The 20,231-nt window shown below is 36.2% G+C and overlaps 1 protein-coding gene across 1 annotated transcript; it reads right to left on the minus strand.

Moving 5' to 3' along the window:
• Window positions 1–13,541: 13,541 nt before the first annotated feature.
• On the minus strand, window positions 13,542–15,442 carry LOC149407776 (Nucleic acid-binding, OB-fold-like protein). Its single transcript, XM_089615364.1, has 2 exons — window positions 15,358–15,442; window positions 13,542–14,830 (listed from the first exon to the last, which is right to left on the minus strand). Exon 2 carries the CDS (start codon window positions 14,813–14,815, stop codon window positions 14,048–14,050), a length of 768 nt encoding a protein of 255 aa, XP_089471490.1. The 5' UTR covers window positions 14,816–14,830; window positions 15,358–15,442; the 3' UTR covers window positions 13,542–14,047.
• Window positions 15,443–20,231: the final 4,789 nt, after the last annotated feature.

Raw genomic sequence — 20,231 nt, forward strand, 5'->3', positions numbered from 1 at the left:
CACGTCGACGTTTGCGAGATGTTTTCGGAATAGGACACAGTCATTAATGCACACGTCGATCATCTCGTATCCCATGCCGAAACGCTTCAGCTTTGCTTTTGCCTTGTAGTGCTTCTCCGGTATTCGATTACCGGCTAGATGAGACTTCCTCAAGAGCTGCAGCAGTACTGTGAATAACTTGTTCGTCCAATGGTTCGTGACTTTAAGGTGCATCAACTGAACCAATAATGACAAAGACGAAAACTCCTTGCATCCAGGTACGATTCCGCTTCGAACTCGGCGAACAAGTCTTCCACTTGCTCCTCCGCACGCACCTCGCTCGGAGCCGGCTCCGTAACACCGTCGAAATCCTTGTGATCTCTTATATCCTCCATACCAGCATGTATTCCTCCTACTCCTCTCTGGGTTGTTTCTCCGATGGGGACTTATTCAAGATGACAGACGGAACGCACGACCTCGCCATGATGATACCATTCTGTGTAGCCCGGGGTAAACCCTTTGTTTAGCAGATGATGCCTTACAACCCCAATGTCGTGCCATCTCACGTTGTTGCAAGGCTTGCAAGGACATCGATATTCGCCATTATCATTCGGAAATCTTCTTGCAGCACGGATAAATTCATTAACTCCGATTTTATACTGCAAGGACAACCGATTGTTCTCGGTGATCCAATCTCTACTCGGATTGGACATTGATTTTGCTAAACGAAGACGAATGAAGTCGATTACTTATTGCTACGGGACGAAGAATGAATGAAGATGAGATTATGAGTTTTATGTTATTTGAAGTCGAATTGAAAAAATTAGGGTTTTGAGAATAATAGGCTGGAAACTCAATCTAAATTTCGGCAGAGTTTCCCCTATAATACTAACAAACCAAAAACCTGCAAACTCATTTAAAAGCATATACAAATCATCCAAAACTATCCTAATAATCAACTAAACCCTAAACAGAACCTATGTGGCTCGTTTACAACAAAAATACAATAATCTCAACTCATTTATAAAAAAAAATATGTGAAATAAAACTAAATTATACAATAACTTAACTAATTTTAATTTCATGATTAACAATTTAACATATATTATTAAACTAATTACAATTTCAATTAACCTAAACTAATCAAAACTAAACAACCTAAACATATTATTAAACTAATTACAATTTCAATTTGACAATTTCAATTAACTTAAACTAATCAAAACTAAACAAGTTAAACATATTATTAAACTAATTACAATTTCAATTTGACAATTTCAATTAACCTAAACTAATCAAAACTAAACAACCTAAACATATTCTTAAACTAATTACAATTTCAATTTGACAATTCAATTTAAAAATTTCAATTAACATAAACTAATCAAAACTAAACAACTTAAACATATTATTAAACTAATTACAATTTCAATTTGACAATTTCAATTAACCTAAACTAATCAAAACTAAACAACCTAAACATGTAAGTATTAAACTAATCAACCTAAAACTAATTAGAACAAATTTCATTTAATAAATTACAAACTAACTAAATAATTATAAACTAAACTACTAATCAAAATACTAATCAAATTCTGAAAAATACTGAATGAAGCGGAGGGGCTGGTAGGCTCGGGGCTGGTCGGAGAGGCAGCAGCGGAGGGGCTGCAGCGGAGGCTCGGTGCTGGTCGCGGAGGGGCTGGTCATCGGAGGGGCTGAGGCGCCGGCTCGGTGCTGGTCGTGGAGGGGCTGGTCGGAGGGGCTGCAGGGGAGGCTCGGTGCTGGTCGCGGAGGGGCTGGTCGTCGGAGGGGCAGCAGCGGATGGGCTGGTCGCGGAGGGGCTGGTCGGAGGCTGAGAGAGAGAGTGTGTTACAGAATGGGTTAGAGAGAAGGGGCTGGTCGGAGTGGTGGCGGCGACGGAGCTCGGAGTGTAGTGGTGGTCGGAGAAATTGTATGAGAGAAATCGGAGAGAGAGAGAAGGGTTTTGGGTCTTTGGCTCAAATAGAATGAAAACCGAGCAGCACTTTAATTTATATAAAAACTTTGAATTTGGGTGCGACTTTGTCGCACCCAATGACTTGTGTCAGTACTTTTTGGTGCGACAAAGTTGCACCCAATGATATTTGTAAAAAGAGAGGGAAATTTGGCCGCGGAAAAATTTAGGACATTTAGGAGCGACTAAGTCGCACCTAATAGTTTGGATAAAGTATTGGGTGCGACTTAGTCACACTCAAACGTTTTAACGGACTTTTGGGTGCGACAAGTCGCACCCTTACAAAAATTCGCGAAAATTTTCCAGCGCTTGTTTGAGTTTGGGGTCCGACTATTCGCACCCGAAAGTCTTTTTGGGTGCGGGTGCGACTTTTAGGTGCGAAAAGTCGCACCCAAAAGTCATCCGCACCGGAAAACTATATTTATAGTAGTGTAAGGTTTTATCATAAAGCTTCAGACAAGGAAGAATGAATGAACGTTTCAATTTTTATTGATTATTCAGCATTTACAAGCGAGAGTCTTCGTAAGACTTTATTACATCAAATGTACTAAATTAAAGACTACAACTCTTCTTGTGGGCATCATTGACAACACAGTCCTCACTGACCGTGTCCATAAAGTCTTCCTCATGGATCCATTTCTCCTTGAAGTGGAAGCGCATTTTCGGCCTCCTGGTGGGCAAGTCCGGGTCCGCCTCCAGACGAACGCTAATGGGATGGTGATCCGACCGGTTGTACTCCAAGTTGAAGCCTATCTATATATGTTGCACGGACTTGAGATCTGAAATAAAAGAAAAATGAAGTTGCGCAAAAGAGTCGGTACAATGTCAATTGGTGGACTATTAGTCTATGTTTGAAATCCAAATTTCATAATTGAAAATGAAATTCAAACGGAAATGGGAAGTAAAAAAAAATAAAAATAAAAATATTCAATTTGTGTTGACAAGTAGGGGTGTGCACGGTCCGGTCCGGTCTAAAACCGGTCAAAAAATCAAACTGAATCGATTTAAACGGTTTAAAAAAAATTAAACCGGACCGGACCAAATAAGAAAAAAAACCGGACCGGACCGAACCGGTTATAACGGTCCGGTCCGGATTAAACCATTTTAGACCGTTTGAACCGTTTTATACCGGATCATTTAGGACTGTTAGACCGTTTTAAACCGGACCGTTTTATTTCGACCTAATTTTTATTTATATTTTTCTTAAATAATAACCGGTCCGGTTTTCTTTTAAACCGTTTTGGACCGTTTTATACCGGACCATTTTAGACATATTTTGTTATTAATTTTTTTATTTAAATACTAAACGGTCCGGTCCGGTCTAAACCGTGGTTTAAACTTTTTAGATCGGACCGGACCGTTTAAAAGTTTAAACCGGACCGGACCGGACCGGTGAAATTTTAAACCGTTTAAAACCGGTCCAACGGTCTAAAAACAAACGGTTCGGTCCGGTTTACGGTTTTACCGGTTTTTTTGTACCGCTCTATTGACAAGTCGATAAATATTTTAGGGAAATGGAATCTTTGATTAAAATCGCTTAGAATTTCATTCTTAACAAAAAAAAAAATCAAATAAAATAAAATATCAATTTATTTTCCACAATTTTAAGCAACGCAAGAAAAGTAAAATTAATTCTAATGTTTTTTGTACGATTTCCAAGTCATAATGAGAAAATATGGGTCTGAGTTGTCACAAAATATCAAGTACACGAGTCACGTGATTTTATTTAACACCCTCGCATTCCTTCTTAAATAACTAAGTAGCAATCATTTCGAATCAAAATTACATCAAAGTTTCAATAATAAGGGCAATGTAGCAAAATAGCCAAAATAAAACTATGAAATTTGTTTTTAGTCTATGTTTCACAATTTTTAGGGAAATAGCCAACAGGTTTAAAAGGCAATAATTAAGGTCTGATTTGGCTTTATTTATTAACAAATTTGTCATTTTCTCTCTCATATTTTATCCTATATTTTTTTTTACATAAAAACTTCAAAAAACCATATCTATCACATATGAACTCGAAATTGAGTGATTCCAAAATCCTACAGATTCGTGACGCTGAGATCTTCAAAAATAGATCCATTCTGTTTGATGAAAAATCATGTTTAATACCATAGATGTAGAAAAATCACGTTACTACCTTAAATAAGGAAATAATTGAAATTTTTTGAAATTATCGACATAAATATAATTTTTCATCAAACACAATGGGTCTATTTTTGAATATCTCGATGCCACTAATTGGTAGGATATGAAATCACTCTATTTAAAGTTCGTATGAGAAAGATACGAATTTTTGAAGTTTTGATGCAAAAAAATTATTTGAAAAAAAATAGTAAAGAGAAAGTGACGAATTTGTTAATAAATAAGGGCAAATCAGACCTTAATTATTGCCACATAAGCCATTTGACTATATCCCTAAAAATTGTCAAACATAAGTTAGATCCAAAATCACATGTTTAAAGTGGTCTAGTTAGTTACAAATCTCTTTCAATAATTAAGGCTCGAAGGGCACGCAGGCATGCGCATTATTCACATAAAAAAAACTTAATTCTTAGCAATGATTTCAAATTAAAATTACATCAAACCTTCAACAACTAAGGCTCGAAGGGCACACATGCATGCACATTATTCAGTTCAAAAACTTAATTCTTTTGCCGGTTAAAGTGCTAAAAGCTTTTAAATGCAAACCCAAAGGAACTACACGACTCATGAGATTCTCGTCGGAGGTTTGTATTTATCTCGAGGTAATGGAAATATCTCGAATCCATCTCTTTCTTGGTTCAAAGTTTTTTTAAAATTGTATTCATGAAATCAAAATTGAGATTTTTGATTTCTAGGGTTTGGCTTCAACTTCGAATTGGGGATTTGTGCTTTGAGGATTTCGATTTGCAGATTCACGCACAAGCTTGTTCACGGTAGTTTCTGAAAATTTTCTTTTCCTCACTCCGAATTTTAGAATTTGAGAGATTTGGGGGTTTTGATTCTTGACGTGATTTAGTGATTCTGGAATTGTTTTGGTGATTCTTGGATTGATTTATGTTTGGATTTGTGATTGTTATGGATTTTTGGACGAATTTGCTATGAATTCTTGGATTTTGTTGACAAGTTTAGCCGTGGGTTTTGGTTTGGCCGTGAGTCTTGTGGCTGGCCGTGGGATGTTGAGGTTGAAAATCTTATTATGAGTTAGTAATGTTTTGAGAAGGATTGTTATGAATTTTAGAGTCAGAAAATTTGTGGTTCGTTAATGTTCAACGATGTTTCGGAATATTTTCTGACATGTTGATATGTTTGGTTTGCGTGTGAGTTGTTGTCGAGAATCTAGACTCGATTACTGTTCGGGGCGGCGAGGACGTGGCCGAAGAATAAGGGAGCTGCCGCGCGAGCATCGACGAGGCGAGACCAGACAAGACCGAGACGAGGCCAACGTTTCGGTTTTGGCTCGGAGACTCGCGAGTGTCCGTTTAGAGTTTTGTGAGTCGAGAATTTTCGAGATATTGTAACGCTTAAGTTATTTTGTACGAGTTATTTTAGTTTGACACGTTATTAAATTTTATTTTTTAAGTCGGTATCGATGTATGTCGTAAAATAAAAGAATGATAAATTATTATATTATTATTATCAAGCTCGTTAATGGATTTCTCGGTTACTCGAGCTTAGTAATAATAAGTTTGAATATTTTCCTTGGAATCCAGGAAGAAAAGAACGAGGCTTGCTTATTAGAGTTACTTCTCGGATTTTTCAGTTTGATCGTGGATTTTTCGTTCGAGTTTACATGTTCTCGTATCGTTTGGATTTTATTCCGAGAATTTGGATTTTTATAGTTAGATATGTCTTTGGATCATACGATTTTCAGATCGTACGTTTGAGTTTGAGTACTGTGGATTACTCATAGGATTCTGATTCAGTATCGGTTTGATTTATCGTGATAGGACTCGAGACCGAAAGTCGTTTAAAAGGTACACGGTGTAAGTGAACGTCTAGATTCTCGGTTTTAGTGAACGTTCATGTTCACAGAGCGAGCGAACGTCTCATGGACGAGCGACATAGACGCTTAATCTCGAGGTAGGTTATTATAACCATTCTCTCCTGATTTTATGGTTTGGCCTCAAGTATATATTATTTTCGAAATGAAAATGATTGCGAATGTGCCACGAAACCTAAACCGTTTTTAGAAAATGTGACAAAACTTCAACTCGGGATATCCGATTATGAAGTTGAGAATATTTTTCGATATTATACATATATCCCGTATTTGCGAAATAAAATGTTTTGTATATCTTGATAGAGCCGAAAACGTATATATATGAAGTGGAGAGTGCAATCGTATATATATATATAAGGGTGTGGAGAGTGCACCATTCTAATCAGAGGACTGCCACATGGTATGTTGACAGGGGCTCAAGAAATAGTACACGTTTGAATGGGCTTAGAGGCACATTTAAATTCATTTGCATTTCTTGCATTTACATTTCTAGCATCAGCATTCCGTCATTTACATTTCTGTCATTTACATTCATGCAATTTACATTCCTGCAAGTTATACTTATGCGTGTATGGTAATTTACACGTATAAGAATATTATTATACTTGTACGTGTATGGTGATTTACGCGTGATAAGAATATTATTATTATAAAGTAAGTATTATTTTCGAAAATCTTTTTAATCAAACCATTACCATAGCACCTACTGGGCCTCAGGCTCATCCCTATTTTCTTCAAATTTTTCTTATAATCAGGAAGTGAGAAGGAGAAGGGTTAGGACGACCTCGGAGTTTAGTGTGGTCAAGAGTTTGAAGGTTTCCATGGATAGACTATCAAGTGTCGAAGGTTTGTTTTATTTTCGTTTCCTTTCTTTTATCTTTGGACTTGTAAAGTAGATAATTGAGTATGCACCGTGGGATAGTTATGTAAAGTTTTTTTTTATTGTTTGATTATATTCTAATCACACCTCATTTTCCCGGGGCGTGACAAAACATTTTAGAATTAAAAATAAAAATCGAGTCATTAAATGAATTGACCATAGCATATTTAATGACATCTCTCTCTCTCTCTCTCTCTCTCTCTCTCTCTCTCTCTCTCTCTCTCTTCCAATTTTGACTCTTCATTGTGGCGCTCGGAAGCTGCATCGTAGTCTCTCAAATTTATTTAGGCTTCAATTATGTAACATATTTATCGACATTAACACAAATATATCAAAATTAATACAAATATATATATATATATATATCAAAATTAACACAAATAATCACAAAATATTAAGAACAATAAGAAAACTTTTTCAAAAAGAGGTTTACTATATCAAAGAACACACAATATTAAAAATGAAAATACAGCAAGAAGAGAAGAGAGAAAGAGGAATAGATTGAGCTCGTCCTTCCCCCATCACGTTGCGGCACGTGAGTTTGCCTTCGGAGGGGGCTTCAGTGACGGAGGCTAAGGCTGAGGTCGTATATTCTTCATGGCCCGCTCAAACTCTACTCTCATCGCCGCGAACGAAGTTGATCCAACTCTACCGCCACCGGAGACATTTTGCGACAGAGATTCAACAACGCCATTGTTTTTCTTAGGGCTCGAACTATTGGATGCACCATTGCGCGACAGAGGAATCAGGTCCCCGACGGAGAGAGATTTCGGCGGTACGACCAGGGATTGTTTGGTAAGAGCGATAGAATTTCGATTCTTGTGTCCCATTCACAATTATACCTAGTTTCAATCCGATCACAAGGGGACGAGGACACTGGAGAGAGAGAGAGAGAGAGAGAGATGTGGTAATTCATGTCCTTTGATGTTCATTTAGAATACCGGTATCACGTGGGATTGTTTGCAACCAATCAGACTAGTTACATAATAAAAATCTATTTAATTAGGTTAATGAATGAAAAAATTGAAGTCAACTGGTCAATTAATATTTATATTAAATTAAGTCATGCACTTGTTTTCATATGAAATTTTGTTTTAACAAATATTGTTAATATGATAAATATTGAAGGAAAGAATTCTATATTTGTGCCAATTTGCGTCATTCAGTCTTTATGAGTTTTTAATGTAAAAGCAAATCCGATTGGAGAGAGAGTACATGAAGCAAATATTTCAATAAGGATTTTTGTAAGAAGTAGACTAGGAGACTAGTCAAGATTTCATAAGTTAGGGCATTCTAACCACTTATAATGAAAAATACTAATATACCCTTTATGTTTGGGTGAATCCGCTTTTCCAAGATTTTAAAATAATTAATGTTGTTAATTCAATTTTAAAACACACAAATAAGTTACATGATTTCACAAATTTTAATCAATCCTTCAAAATATTTAATCCACCATCTAAACAGCCAACAAAATATTTGAAGTCTAGTCAACTGCAACGAGAAGGTAACGAAATGTCAAAATATGTAATCCACTCTTCTAAGAAGAAGAAGACAATGATGGTGTTAGTGATGACAATTGACACCGATATTGGCACAGAGATCGACGAGGATGGATATAGCAATCGAAGACGACGGTGACAAAAATCGACGACGATCTAGAGATCGCCAAGCTCACTCACCGTCAAGCCATAACCCACACACGGCTATTCCGACAAAAAATTCGGGTTTTGTGTCAGAGAAGATGATGATGAGGGGTTAGAGCTTCCTTCGAGTTCTTCGTCGAAGGCCGATGAATTAGAGAGCATACCGGAAGGAACGTACTGCCTTTGGACTCCGAGAGGCATTCCGAAGAGCAGATCCACCGGATTGACTTCGTCTCATTCGAAACGATTGTCGGCAAACACGATCGCCGAGAACGACTATACCGTTCTCATCACCGGCTCGGCCTCTGCTTCGTCTGGATACTCCGGCTGCTAAAGCGTCGTCTTCGCCGTCCAGCTTCCGATCGTCTAGTTGCCAGCCGCCGCGGTCCTGCCATTGCTGGTCTTCATCAAAGGAGCGGGATCGGCGGCATGGACGGCGGCAATTCGGGAGAATGAAGTCGCCTCTTGAGGTAGGTTGGGAGAGGTCTCGAGGGAGGGAGACGGAGAGGGCTGTGTGTGGAGGAATGTGTGTTTGGATTGTATAGTTGTGTTTGAGAGAGCCATTGTTGAGCTTCTGTGAATGTACAGATAGAGTGAGAAGATGGACTGGTAAATTATGCGAATTGAATGTACTGAAAGGGTATTTTTATGATTTTTAATATTTTTGGCTAAGCAGGCACAACTTTAAAAATTTGGACTATTTTGCTGAACCCAAAGTTTAAAAAAAAAATTAGCCAAATAAGTCACCAAAAGTCTAAGAACTGCTAGATAGTCAACTTTTTGTAATTTTTTTTTTTTTGTAAATAGACACCTCAACTTATTTACGGCACTCATAAAGACAAAAATACTCAAAAACATTTCCGCCTATTATGTGTTTTTTGGTCTTTTTGAGTGCCGTAAATAAGTTGAGGTGGTTATTTACAGAAAATTTATAAAATGTTGGCTATTATATAAAACACTATAAGTCAAATAGCTATATAGTTAAAAGGTTCAAGTTTAAATTGGATAGATAGTCTCATCGTCCTTTTATTATTATTATTATTTTTATCTTTTCAAATAAACAATTAAATAAAAATGATAAAATTGGAAGAAAAAATTAGTTTAATTGTCATATCATCCAAATTAGTTATTTAAACAAAAAATTTAAAATATTAGTTAGTTTGAAATTCTAACGTGTTATGTGACTTATTTCATGTAATTTTTCGTTAAATTTGTGGTCAAATAAATCACACGCGTTCGCAATTATACATACTGTACGTAAATGCATGTGAATATAGTCAACCGAAAATCGATATATGCATAGTGTTTATAGCTAGTACTATCTAAGAAGTTGCCCACAAAAATAGGCAACACTTGAAGTCTGACAAGTGTTCAAACTTCAATTAATAATATTTTCAACAGAGTAATATTTCAAGTTTCGTCCGAAATTTATGGTTTCACTTAGGACTTTGAAGTACTTCGAAATTCATTTTACCACCTGTCTGTATTAAATTAAGGAAAAAAAAAAACCATGAATGTAGTTCACATCACATCACTCTTAAGCAACACCTTCGAGGTGAAAAAATATGAATAGTGGCAGAGAACATAAGGACTTGGGTTCATATAATTATGAATTCTATAAAGATAAGGAAAATAGTCATTAGCTTATGAATCTGTATACCGACTCCAACACTTGAAATTTCAAAAGCAAATAATATGGCCAAGCTCGAAAAATGGTTTTGGGTATCCATCAATAATAAATGATCATTGCGAGAACACAGCACTTCATATGTCATATTGTAGTAAATAGTTTGGTCTAATAATAATTTCACACATATCTCATCTGAAAAGTCTTGATTTCAAGCTATATGGTCCACAGAAATATATGTCCTCTTAGAATTTATCATAGATCATATAATCTTAACTAATATCAATACATGCCCTTTCAGTGTTAATATATTATGTAATTTGTGTTAATCATGTAATTTTTGACGATTATTATAAACAATTTATTACTTTCAAATAAATTAATCTTAGAATAAATGACACTATTGCCCCTGTACTATGACGACTATGTCACTTCGGTCCCTGAACTCTAAAATCTGGTTGAATGGTGTTTGAACTTTAATATTTTTTTTCGTTTTGGTCCTTCCGTCTAAACTTTTCCCAATCCGTCAGTTAAATTTTGCATGTCCGTGTCACGTGCCTCTTAAATAAGGGCAAATTTGTAATCTTATAAAATAAATAAAACAAATTCATAAAAATTAAACAAATGAGGGCCAATTGTTCGACGCATCGCCTCGCCCAAACAATCATATGGAACACCATAATAATCGGATTCATCTACAACAACTTCCATAAATAAGCTCTCTCCGTCTACGCTCGCATGAAGCCTCTTCTCCCGTGATGAAATCTGATCCGTACAAAACGAGCTAAAACGGTCTGCAAAACCAGGTACTTCTCCAATGTCGTTTTAATCGTCGAGCCACCGCGAAGCTTGTCATTTTTCTCGCTCTCATCATCGTTCGTGTACTTCGACAAGTCCTGGTCGGCGAGCTGGTTGTTTTGGAGAGAGTTCACGCGCGCGTGGTGACAAATCAATCCTAGAGGACGGCCAGCGTGGTGAGGATCAGGATAAGGGAGCTTCGGAGTATTCGGTGGCAAATAAATCCTAGATCGCAGTCACCGACAAAGACTTGAGAAGCAATGAGGGCGAGCAGAGGTGACAACGGGGTAGATTGAGGTGGATGTGGATTCTTTTGATTTTAAAAATCTCTTTCCGATTTTGTGATAATTTTCTTTAGAATGAACAAATCAATAAAAAAATAAAAAATAAAAATAAAAATAAAAATAAAAAATTCTTTTAATTTTGGTTCGTGGAGATTTTTTTTCCCGATTTTGCTACAATTTGTGTCTCTGACCGACGAGAGTTAGGAAGAAGAAGAAGAAAAAGGAGAGAGAGGGAGAGAGAGAGAGAGAGAGAGAGAGATGAATTTATAAGAAATATAATAAATTAAAAATTAATATAAAAAGGATACAAAAGAGAGAAGATGAGGGCTTATTAATAATTTTATTTTCTCAGCTATCACGTACAAAAAGTGTGCCAATTTAACTGACGGATTCACTCACAAATTGACGGAAGGACCAAAAATGTTAAAAACATAAAATTTATACATCATTAAAACATATTTGAGAGTTCATGAACCGAACTGAAACACTGGCTATTGTGCAGGGGACAACAGTGTCATTTATTCTTAATGTTAGGGTCAATTTTTTTTTTCTTTTTAACATGATTACTGAATATTTTTGGATATTTCACTAATTCCAAGTATACTTTGGCTATTTTACAAATTTAATAGTTTAAATCGACTATTTTTTAAAAATGCATGAGATACATACAAAAAATATTTAAAACCCCTAAGATTAGGAGCAAAACTTGATATTACATGATCTTAAAATATGGGTAGAGGATAATATGTCTATAAATTTCATAAAACACTAGTTTCCGCCCAAATACAATCCAAAAAACATAATGGATTATTACACCTTTTCGAAAGGGATTATTACCCCTTGTTCAGTCCGATGGTGAGTCCAAGTTTAATAAGCGCATGAGCTGCTCCATTTACCTTACGAGAACAATGGGATAATTTGACGCATTAGTAGTTACAAATTTGAACAATATCACGGATAATCAGCACATGTAGGAATCGCAAGGCTTGCAGATGCCGACCTTGTTAATGGCAGTTTGGCAGCGCCCCAAAACTTCTAAGTGTATGAAGCATCAAGATCCCACCACCCCAAAACATTGGCAGCCCCTCTCGTCTCATGTGATTATCATGTAGCCGAGTCTCCCTCCGGTCTTGTAGGTTAAGGTACAATTAAGCCAAATACTAACTATACAAGTTCAACGAGTTGTTTTGAAATTTGGTTATTGTTTTGGGCTCTATATAACTTTGTGCAGTGTTTAGAATTTCATTTATTAGCGATATAAACCACATAAACATAAGTGTTTGTGTTTTAGCCAACGTTTTATAAATTTTTTGTAAATAGTCAAAAACTGTTGGAAATATTTCGTAAATAACCATATTTACTAGAAATTTACTCTGTATTTTTTGTTATTTTTATAGCGTAAATAGATTTATGTGGCTATTTACAAAAAATTAACGAAACTTTGACTTTCAAAATTCTAACATTTCATGTGACTAGATAGCCAATGACCTGAAAAATAACTCAAATAGCTATGTACAGTTAAAATAAATAGTATATTGGAAAGGAATTAAATCAGCGTTACATTTAAAAAAAAATCTAATTTTCCATCCCAATTCCTTTTTTCTTTTTTCTTTTTCTTTTTTTTTGGAAAGCATCCCAATTCTTTGATCACTTATATATTGAGTTATAAACCATGGATATCATTTTTAGTTGACTCATTTTAAACTTCAGATTATTTGTAACGAATTACACACATTATAAAATTTTAGTAATTACTTCAGTAATTATTTTTAATAATTTTTTTTCTTCAAGTTTACAAGTTGTTTTAAAAATTTATTTACTGTTTTGAGCTCTATATAACTTGGCGCAGTGTTTATAATTTCATTCATAAGAAAAAAAGAACTCAAATAGCTATTTACAGTTTGAAAAAAAATAGTGTTTTTTGAAATGTTTTAAATCAGCCACTATTTTGGAAATGTTATATTTGATAATAAAAAAATAATAATCTAATTTTCCATCCCAATTCTTTGATCAATTATATATTGAGTTATGAGCCTTAGTGCAGTTTTTATTTTACTTAATTCAGAATTCAATTTATTTGTGACGAATTACACTATATTATTTATATAAAAAATAATAATTAATTCGATCTCGTAATTGAACTAGAGAACTCAAATTTCCTATTATAGAAAAATAGGTTAGGCATCCGGCTGATTTCATTTTTTATTTTTCATATATGCCCCATTAATAATTGTCTTTTCTTACACCACGCTTAAAAAATTTAGAATAAGTTTTCTTTTGTCAAGTTTGCCTTGACTGCAAATTCTGTCGCTTGCCGTTGCAACGCCACCCACTTTTCCCGGATGTAAAAAAGAATAAAAAAAAATCATTTTTAAAACAAAAGCAAAGTCACTGTGGGTAGGGATCGACACAAGTTGAGCAATGGTATGCCATCATAATTAGACACAATGGTCTAATTAGGAATGCATCGTCGAACTTGAGGACTTCTTCTCCAATGAACCAGTGTCGGCTCCATATAATTTGCATCTCGAGAAGCACTTAAAAAACAGTTTGAGAGATCGAAGTTGAGGACTTCTTCTTCTCCTCCAATGCATTGCAGCATTTTTTTTCTTCTTCAACTTATTCCCATCTTAGTCTCCCACTCGTTTCTTTGAAGATTGGTACTCAATCAACCACACAGAAACTCCCACGCTCTTCTATTCTCCTCTTTTTAGCGGGAAATCAAACCATCTCCACAGAGCCAAGTCAACTTCAATACAAATGAATCAAACACAAAAAAAAAAGCCGCTGCCAAAAAATGTACATCATTCCCTGAATATCAAGGTAACAACAGCCGAGCAAAGACTTAACGATCAGGAGATATTTCCGTTCTTCAAAGAAGGGGCTCTGACGGGGCCCGCCGGCGTCATCATGACGTGGCAGCCCTCGAGCACGGCGACCCCTGATCCGTCCACCCCGAGCCGCGGCTGCACGAGCTCCCAAATCTTTTTCTTCTGAACGTAATTCGGGGTCGCAGCCGGGGGCAAAACCGGAATCCGGTCGTCCTGGTCCTGGTCCAAGTCCAAGTCCAAGTCCCCGAACCAGACGCGGTGGCCGGGGAGGGAGGCGTCGGGGGGAGAGAGGAGCTCGACGGTGGTGTGGGAGGGGTCGGAGGCGGCCAAGAGCATCCCGGAGGACCTGACGCCGCGCATGTTCCGGGGCTTGAGGTTGGTGAGGACGAGCACGGAGAGCCCTTCGAGGCGCTCCAGCGGGACGTGGGCCACGAGGCCCGAGCATATCACCCGCGGCTCGGCCTCGCCCACGTCCACCTCCTCAACGTACAGCGAGTCCGCCTCCTCGTGCCGCCACGCCCTCACCACCCTCCCCACCCTTATGTCCAGCATCCCCGCCGCCTCTCTCACCGACACCTGGCTCTGGGCCTGGTGCTCCGTGACCGCTTCTTGGGGCTGGGCCGTGCAAAACGGCCTCACGGTGGTCAGAGCGCTCGGCTTTCGGTTCCAGTTCGTGATTTTGACGAGATTAGGGTTCAGTGTGACGGCGTGGAATCGTCGCGCCCCTCGGGTCATGAACCCGAAAACGTTGCCTTTCGCGGCCGCTGATCCGATCCTTGCGGCTGCCATGTAGATTTTCACCGCCTGTGATTCATGGAGAGACAATTGTTCGGAAAGTAGAGATAATTAATAAGGTTTTGTGGTATCAGAACCCACAAAACGCAGAGGTCCTAATAGTAATAGGATTCGGCTGCATTATAGGATGGGTTTTGAGATCGAACAAATCATCATACTTAACAGCAACAACAACAAATTTGCACTATGGAATTTGATTAATGATATCAGGATTTGTCTAAAATTATTGCTTGTAAAACACACAGGGATGAGTTCTTGACAACGGTTTCAATATGTCACCACTGTTAGCTACAGATTGTAAAATGAAACCCTTTTCGATACAAGTATAGGTGAGATTAAATTGAAAGCTAAACTCTGTACATCGTTTCATTCACATCGATCGAATTTTATATGAGAAGAATATCTCAACTTGGCCCTGATATCCCAAGTCAGAACTAAAAACTTTTGAATTACGATTAATTTATAAAGTCTCTAGTTTTGAGCATAATATATCCTCAACAGAAATCTATACATGGAAATAGTGGCGATGGAAATACCTTTCTAAGTCAATTCAGATAAGCCTGCACTTTCTAACCGCCGTTTCAAGGAAATGAAATTTTGAGGGCTTTTCATACGGCCACGGATACCATTAACTGTCTTGTCATATGCAACTTATAAATTACGACAATCTTAAACACGTCGTTTTGGGAGAAAGGCTTGTGGACCCGGCCCGTGATATAAGCCCAACTGACAGATGGATTGTTAGTTTTCTAGTGCCTCTAAATTTTACCTATTCTATAAATATCTCATTTTTTTAATTTTTAAATGATTTTTCTGTCATTTTTAAATGAATCGGTCAGCAACTTATTAAAAGTTAAATAAAACTGTAAACAGTTGGAAAAAAAAAAATAAGTTTGAAAAACGTTAGCAACAAGAGAATTATAAAAAGGGCAAACTAACAATGTAGCCACTTTGAAACATGGTTTTTAGAATCTAGCCAACGTTTGGTTAATTTTGCAATCTAGCCATTTACTAAAATTTATGGGTATAAAATTCCTAATTTACTATTTTCTTTATACTTTCTTGATCTAAGTACTAGCTCACGTTTGAACAGTTAGAATTATGTACACGTAATTAATATATGATTTTTTCACAATTTAGTCGGATATTTAGCCCTTTAAGATGAGATTCGGTAGATATTTAGCAAATTTAAAAGAGGAAGCTAATTTTTATTTAATGAATAGGTCAAAGTCAAACACGTCATTGAATACATGTCATTAACCGTTCAAATTTTGAAAATACATTTAAAAAAAAATTTGTTTTATGCGTGTGAAATTGGTAAATCATTTAATGCTCGAAGACTTTCTCACTCTTCTAACCGTGCATTTCTTCTTTCTCCCTTTCTCTCTCTTCTAAACCGTCACTTTCTCAACTTCCCTTTTTTTTTCTTTTTTCGATTCTCATCCCATAACCCTCCTCTCCGACGGTCCCAAAAATTAACCCCATATACCCCACAAAATGTCTCCATCCCCGAAATAAACCCAGCAACATTTGTAGCTACCCCACAAAGATTCTCGGATAAAAGAATATTGAAGGCATCGAAGATTCCAAAAGAGGTATGAAAGAATCTTATGGTTTTATTTGGGGTTTTTTCGACAACCGGTTTATTTTTGTTTATTTTTTGGTTATTGTATATTTAGGTATATTTTGTAGTGCTGTTTCGTGGGTCTAATCTTGTTTTTTGTCCTGATTTAGTATTTTTTTATTTTTATTTGTCGGGTTATTGTTAAATGGGGGTTTTATTTTGGGTTTTTTCGATAACCTGTTTAGTTTTGTTGATCTTTTGTTTATTGTATATTTAGGTATATTTTGTATTGGTGTTTCATGGGTGTAATCTTGTTTTTTTGTCCTGATATGGTATATTTAGGTATTTGTCGGGTTATTGTTTAATCTTGTAGTGGGGTTGATTTGTTTAATGGGGGTGATTTGTTTAATGGGGGTTATTGTCAGTTTTATGGGGGTGATTTGTTTTGTCGGGTTGTTAAGGTAAATGGTTGGTGTTGGTTTGTTTTTTGTTTAATGTCCTGTTATTGTTGTAAAATGGGTACCAGAACAGTGATCAACATTTTTTGTCCTATTATTGTTGGGTTAATGGTATGTTAAGGATAATTTTGAAAGAGTGTTTTATAACCGAAAGTTGTTTTTTCCCGGTTATTGTTTTTTCCAAGCTCTTTTTGGTGATTGTTGATTGTTGGTTATGGTAGGGTGTTTTATGGGTCGATTCTTGCTTAATGGTATGTTTAGGTGTATTTTTGTCGTTTAGAATTATTATGGGTTAATGTGAAATATTAGTTTTGACCGGTTATTGTTGAATTTTCTATTTTTTTTTTAATTGTTTTTGTATGGTTAATTGGATGATTTATGGGTTTATTTCGGTTTATGAGTAATTCAATTGGTTGATGACTATGAAATTGGCTGAGAATGTAATAGTTTATTTTGAACTATTTATTTTGGTTTATTCTTGAGCTGGTAATGATTTGAACTGTTAAATTGGTTAATGAGTTGAACTGTTTATTTTGGTTTATTCTTGAACTGTTAACATTTGTTTATAACGCATTGTGGGAGTAAATAAACAGGAAACAATGGGCAAACGAGGCAGTGGGAGTAAATCTTCAAGGAAAAAGGGTACAAGATCATCAACTAAGGTATATTATATATAAGCTATGTCATATCTATATCTTGCATAAATATACGTAATTATAAATCAATGTATCGCAGATTGGTGATTTTGTAGTTGAACAAGAATTATGGAACCCAAAAATAAGAATATGTCAACATTCATAACAAGGAGTTTTGAAGGATCTACTGGCTTGCCTAGCAACTGAGGACCAGAGACGGTTATTTTTTGATGGACCGTTTGGAAAATTGACACAATTTATTGGTGACACGTTTCCGAAACAGCTTGCACATTTGCTTGTTTTGCATCAAGTACACAGCAAAAGAGCAAATGAACTGAGATTCAAAATTGGCGGCAAAATTTTAGTCTTCACACTCTATGATTTTCTGCTCATGTCAGATTAGTATTTGGTTTAATTCTTATGCACTTGTTTATTTTGTATTGTAAATTAATGTTTATTTGCGCATATTGGTGTTGTAATTTATGTTATTTTTTTAGCAAGAACTGTTGGTTTGCATTTGAATACAGGGCTGAATTGTGATGAAATTCCAGTACCAAATGAAGAGAATTTGGGGAACAACTCAGCAGGACGTTTCATGCCAATAAGAGACATGCAAATACCGGGGACTCTCTTAGTACTCTTGAAATCAATCCTCCAAGAAAATGATGAAGAAAGGGTGTCGCTTGTAAATCTGGCTGTAGTCGAACACGTCTTGATACCGAAGCAACCAAAAGTGTTGATACAGCAAGAACATCTCCGACTTGCTGCCAATCTCGGAGAGTTTGCAGAGTATCCTTGGGGTTGAGTAAGTTTCAATGCACTATTTTCTTCGATGCATTGTATCTCGTTGAAGCTTTCCTCGAAAACTTTGACAGGTTATGATATTGGAGGCTTTATTTATCCGTTACTTGCATGGGCATACGAAGTGATACCAGCCCTTGTTGATCAAGAATTCACTACAAGAAACAACGACGTGAGCTATCCAAGAATTTTCAAATGGACGTACAACAATAATCCAGATTACGATGATCTTATTGACAAGATATTTGGTAATGGGGAGGTATGGTATACTGACTGTAAAGCATTTATAACTATGTTGTTAATTTTTGTAAATTATTAGTGCTTGTTAATACATATTGACTATTGTTAATTTCCGTAAATGTAGATTGAAGTGCTTACTATAACAGCCACACAGAAAGAACAAGATATGGGTCACACGGAAAGAGAGAGGTAGTTGATGGCATTCCTGAACAAAACACACCAAGCAGAAAAGGAAAAGAAGCAGTAGGGACTTCAAAGAGGAATGAAGATAGTGATCCAGTGGTATTGGAAAAAATAGAAAAATATTTTTAAAGGATATGAATACATATGTGTTAAATTTGAAGAAACAGTGAACGAGGTAAATGATCTTAAACGAAAGCATACTGAAGATATGGAAGAAATCAAAATATTGAAGAACAAAGTTCAGCTCCTAGAGGAAGGACAAAAGGAAACAAGGATTGAAGAGGTAAATTTCTTGAACAATCGAAAAATCTTGTTTACATAACATTTATCTGTAATCTAACCATGAGTATTGCGTACACAGATTTTCCAAGATGCTAGTGGAAATATGAATTTTGAAAACATCATGGCGACATAATTTATAGAAGAGGTAACTTTAAAATTGTTAATTTGAATAGATGAAATGTGATTACTTTGGTCGTTTATTTTTGTAAATTTCTGTCTTTAGGATGATGGTGTCGAGGATGACGACAATACCAATTACGAAAGCAATGTTAACGAAGTTGATAATCCTGGGTCCTCAAAAACCATGGCTGAAGTAAGTATATCTCCAACATGATCAAATAAGTGTCTCTATTGTTTATTGAACATGATAATGATTTTCTAATTGTGTTTTGATGCACTATCTCCCTTCAACCCTTTGAGCGAAATGCGGCAAAAGGAAGGAAAATCAATGGACCGACCCCATCGTCTCCACCCCGTAGGAACTACGAGATCACCCCAAGGACGCCTTTGGCATCCAGGGGTCGCGGACCGACCATAGAACCATGTTCAATAAGTGGAACACGAGGCAAACTCTGAATACTAGATATGACCTCAAAATAACAGGGAAGGGGTTAGGTCCACTTACTTTTGTTGATTTATAATTGATTGCTATAATAAAAAATTAGGAATATCTTGAGATTTAATTTTGCTTAGATAAAAGAGTGGACACCAAATAAAGCATTTGAAATGAAGGAGGCAACTGCTGCAACACCAAAGGATGCAACCAAACAAACAGATGAGATAACACATCCGGTAAGTTTTCAACATTTTAAAACTTTAATAAATATATTTATTAATGTTTGGCTATAACAAGTCTTGATATAAATAGGGTGTAGAAAAATTGTCACCATTATTCGGAAGTTTAAAAAGCGCTCAACATTTGAAGTAAGTAAGTGTGAACTTAAAAGAATTAGCTCAAATTAACCGTAATTAACGGTCCGGGTTTAGATTAACTGAAATTAACACAAATTTTGATTATATTTACAGGCAGAAGTTACGCAGTTAAACGATGATTTAGAATTTATGATAGACAACATAAATCTTTTTGGTGTTTCGATTGACTCTAGAACTGAGAATGTTTCTCAGGTTCAACCGCAAGAGTACGTTCAAGCTGTTGCGCCAAAGAGGTCAACTAGAATTGCTAAAATTCAGTCTGAGCCATCACAAGACTATGGACGGCCAAAGCGGGCTAGAAAACCTTCAGCATT

The sequence above is a fragment of the Urtica dioica genome, chromosome 1, assembly GCF_054948205.1.
Source record: "Urtica dioica subsp. dioica isolate 48M chromosome 1, U.dioica_male_clone48M_v1_H2, whole genome shotgun sequence".
In the NCBI taxonomy this organism is placed as follows: Eukaryota; Viridiplantae; Streptophyta; class Magnoliopsida; order Rosales; family Urticaceae; genus Urtica; species Urtica dioica.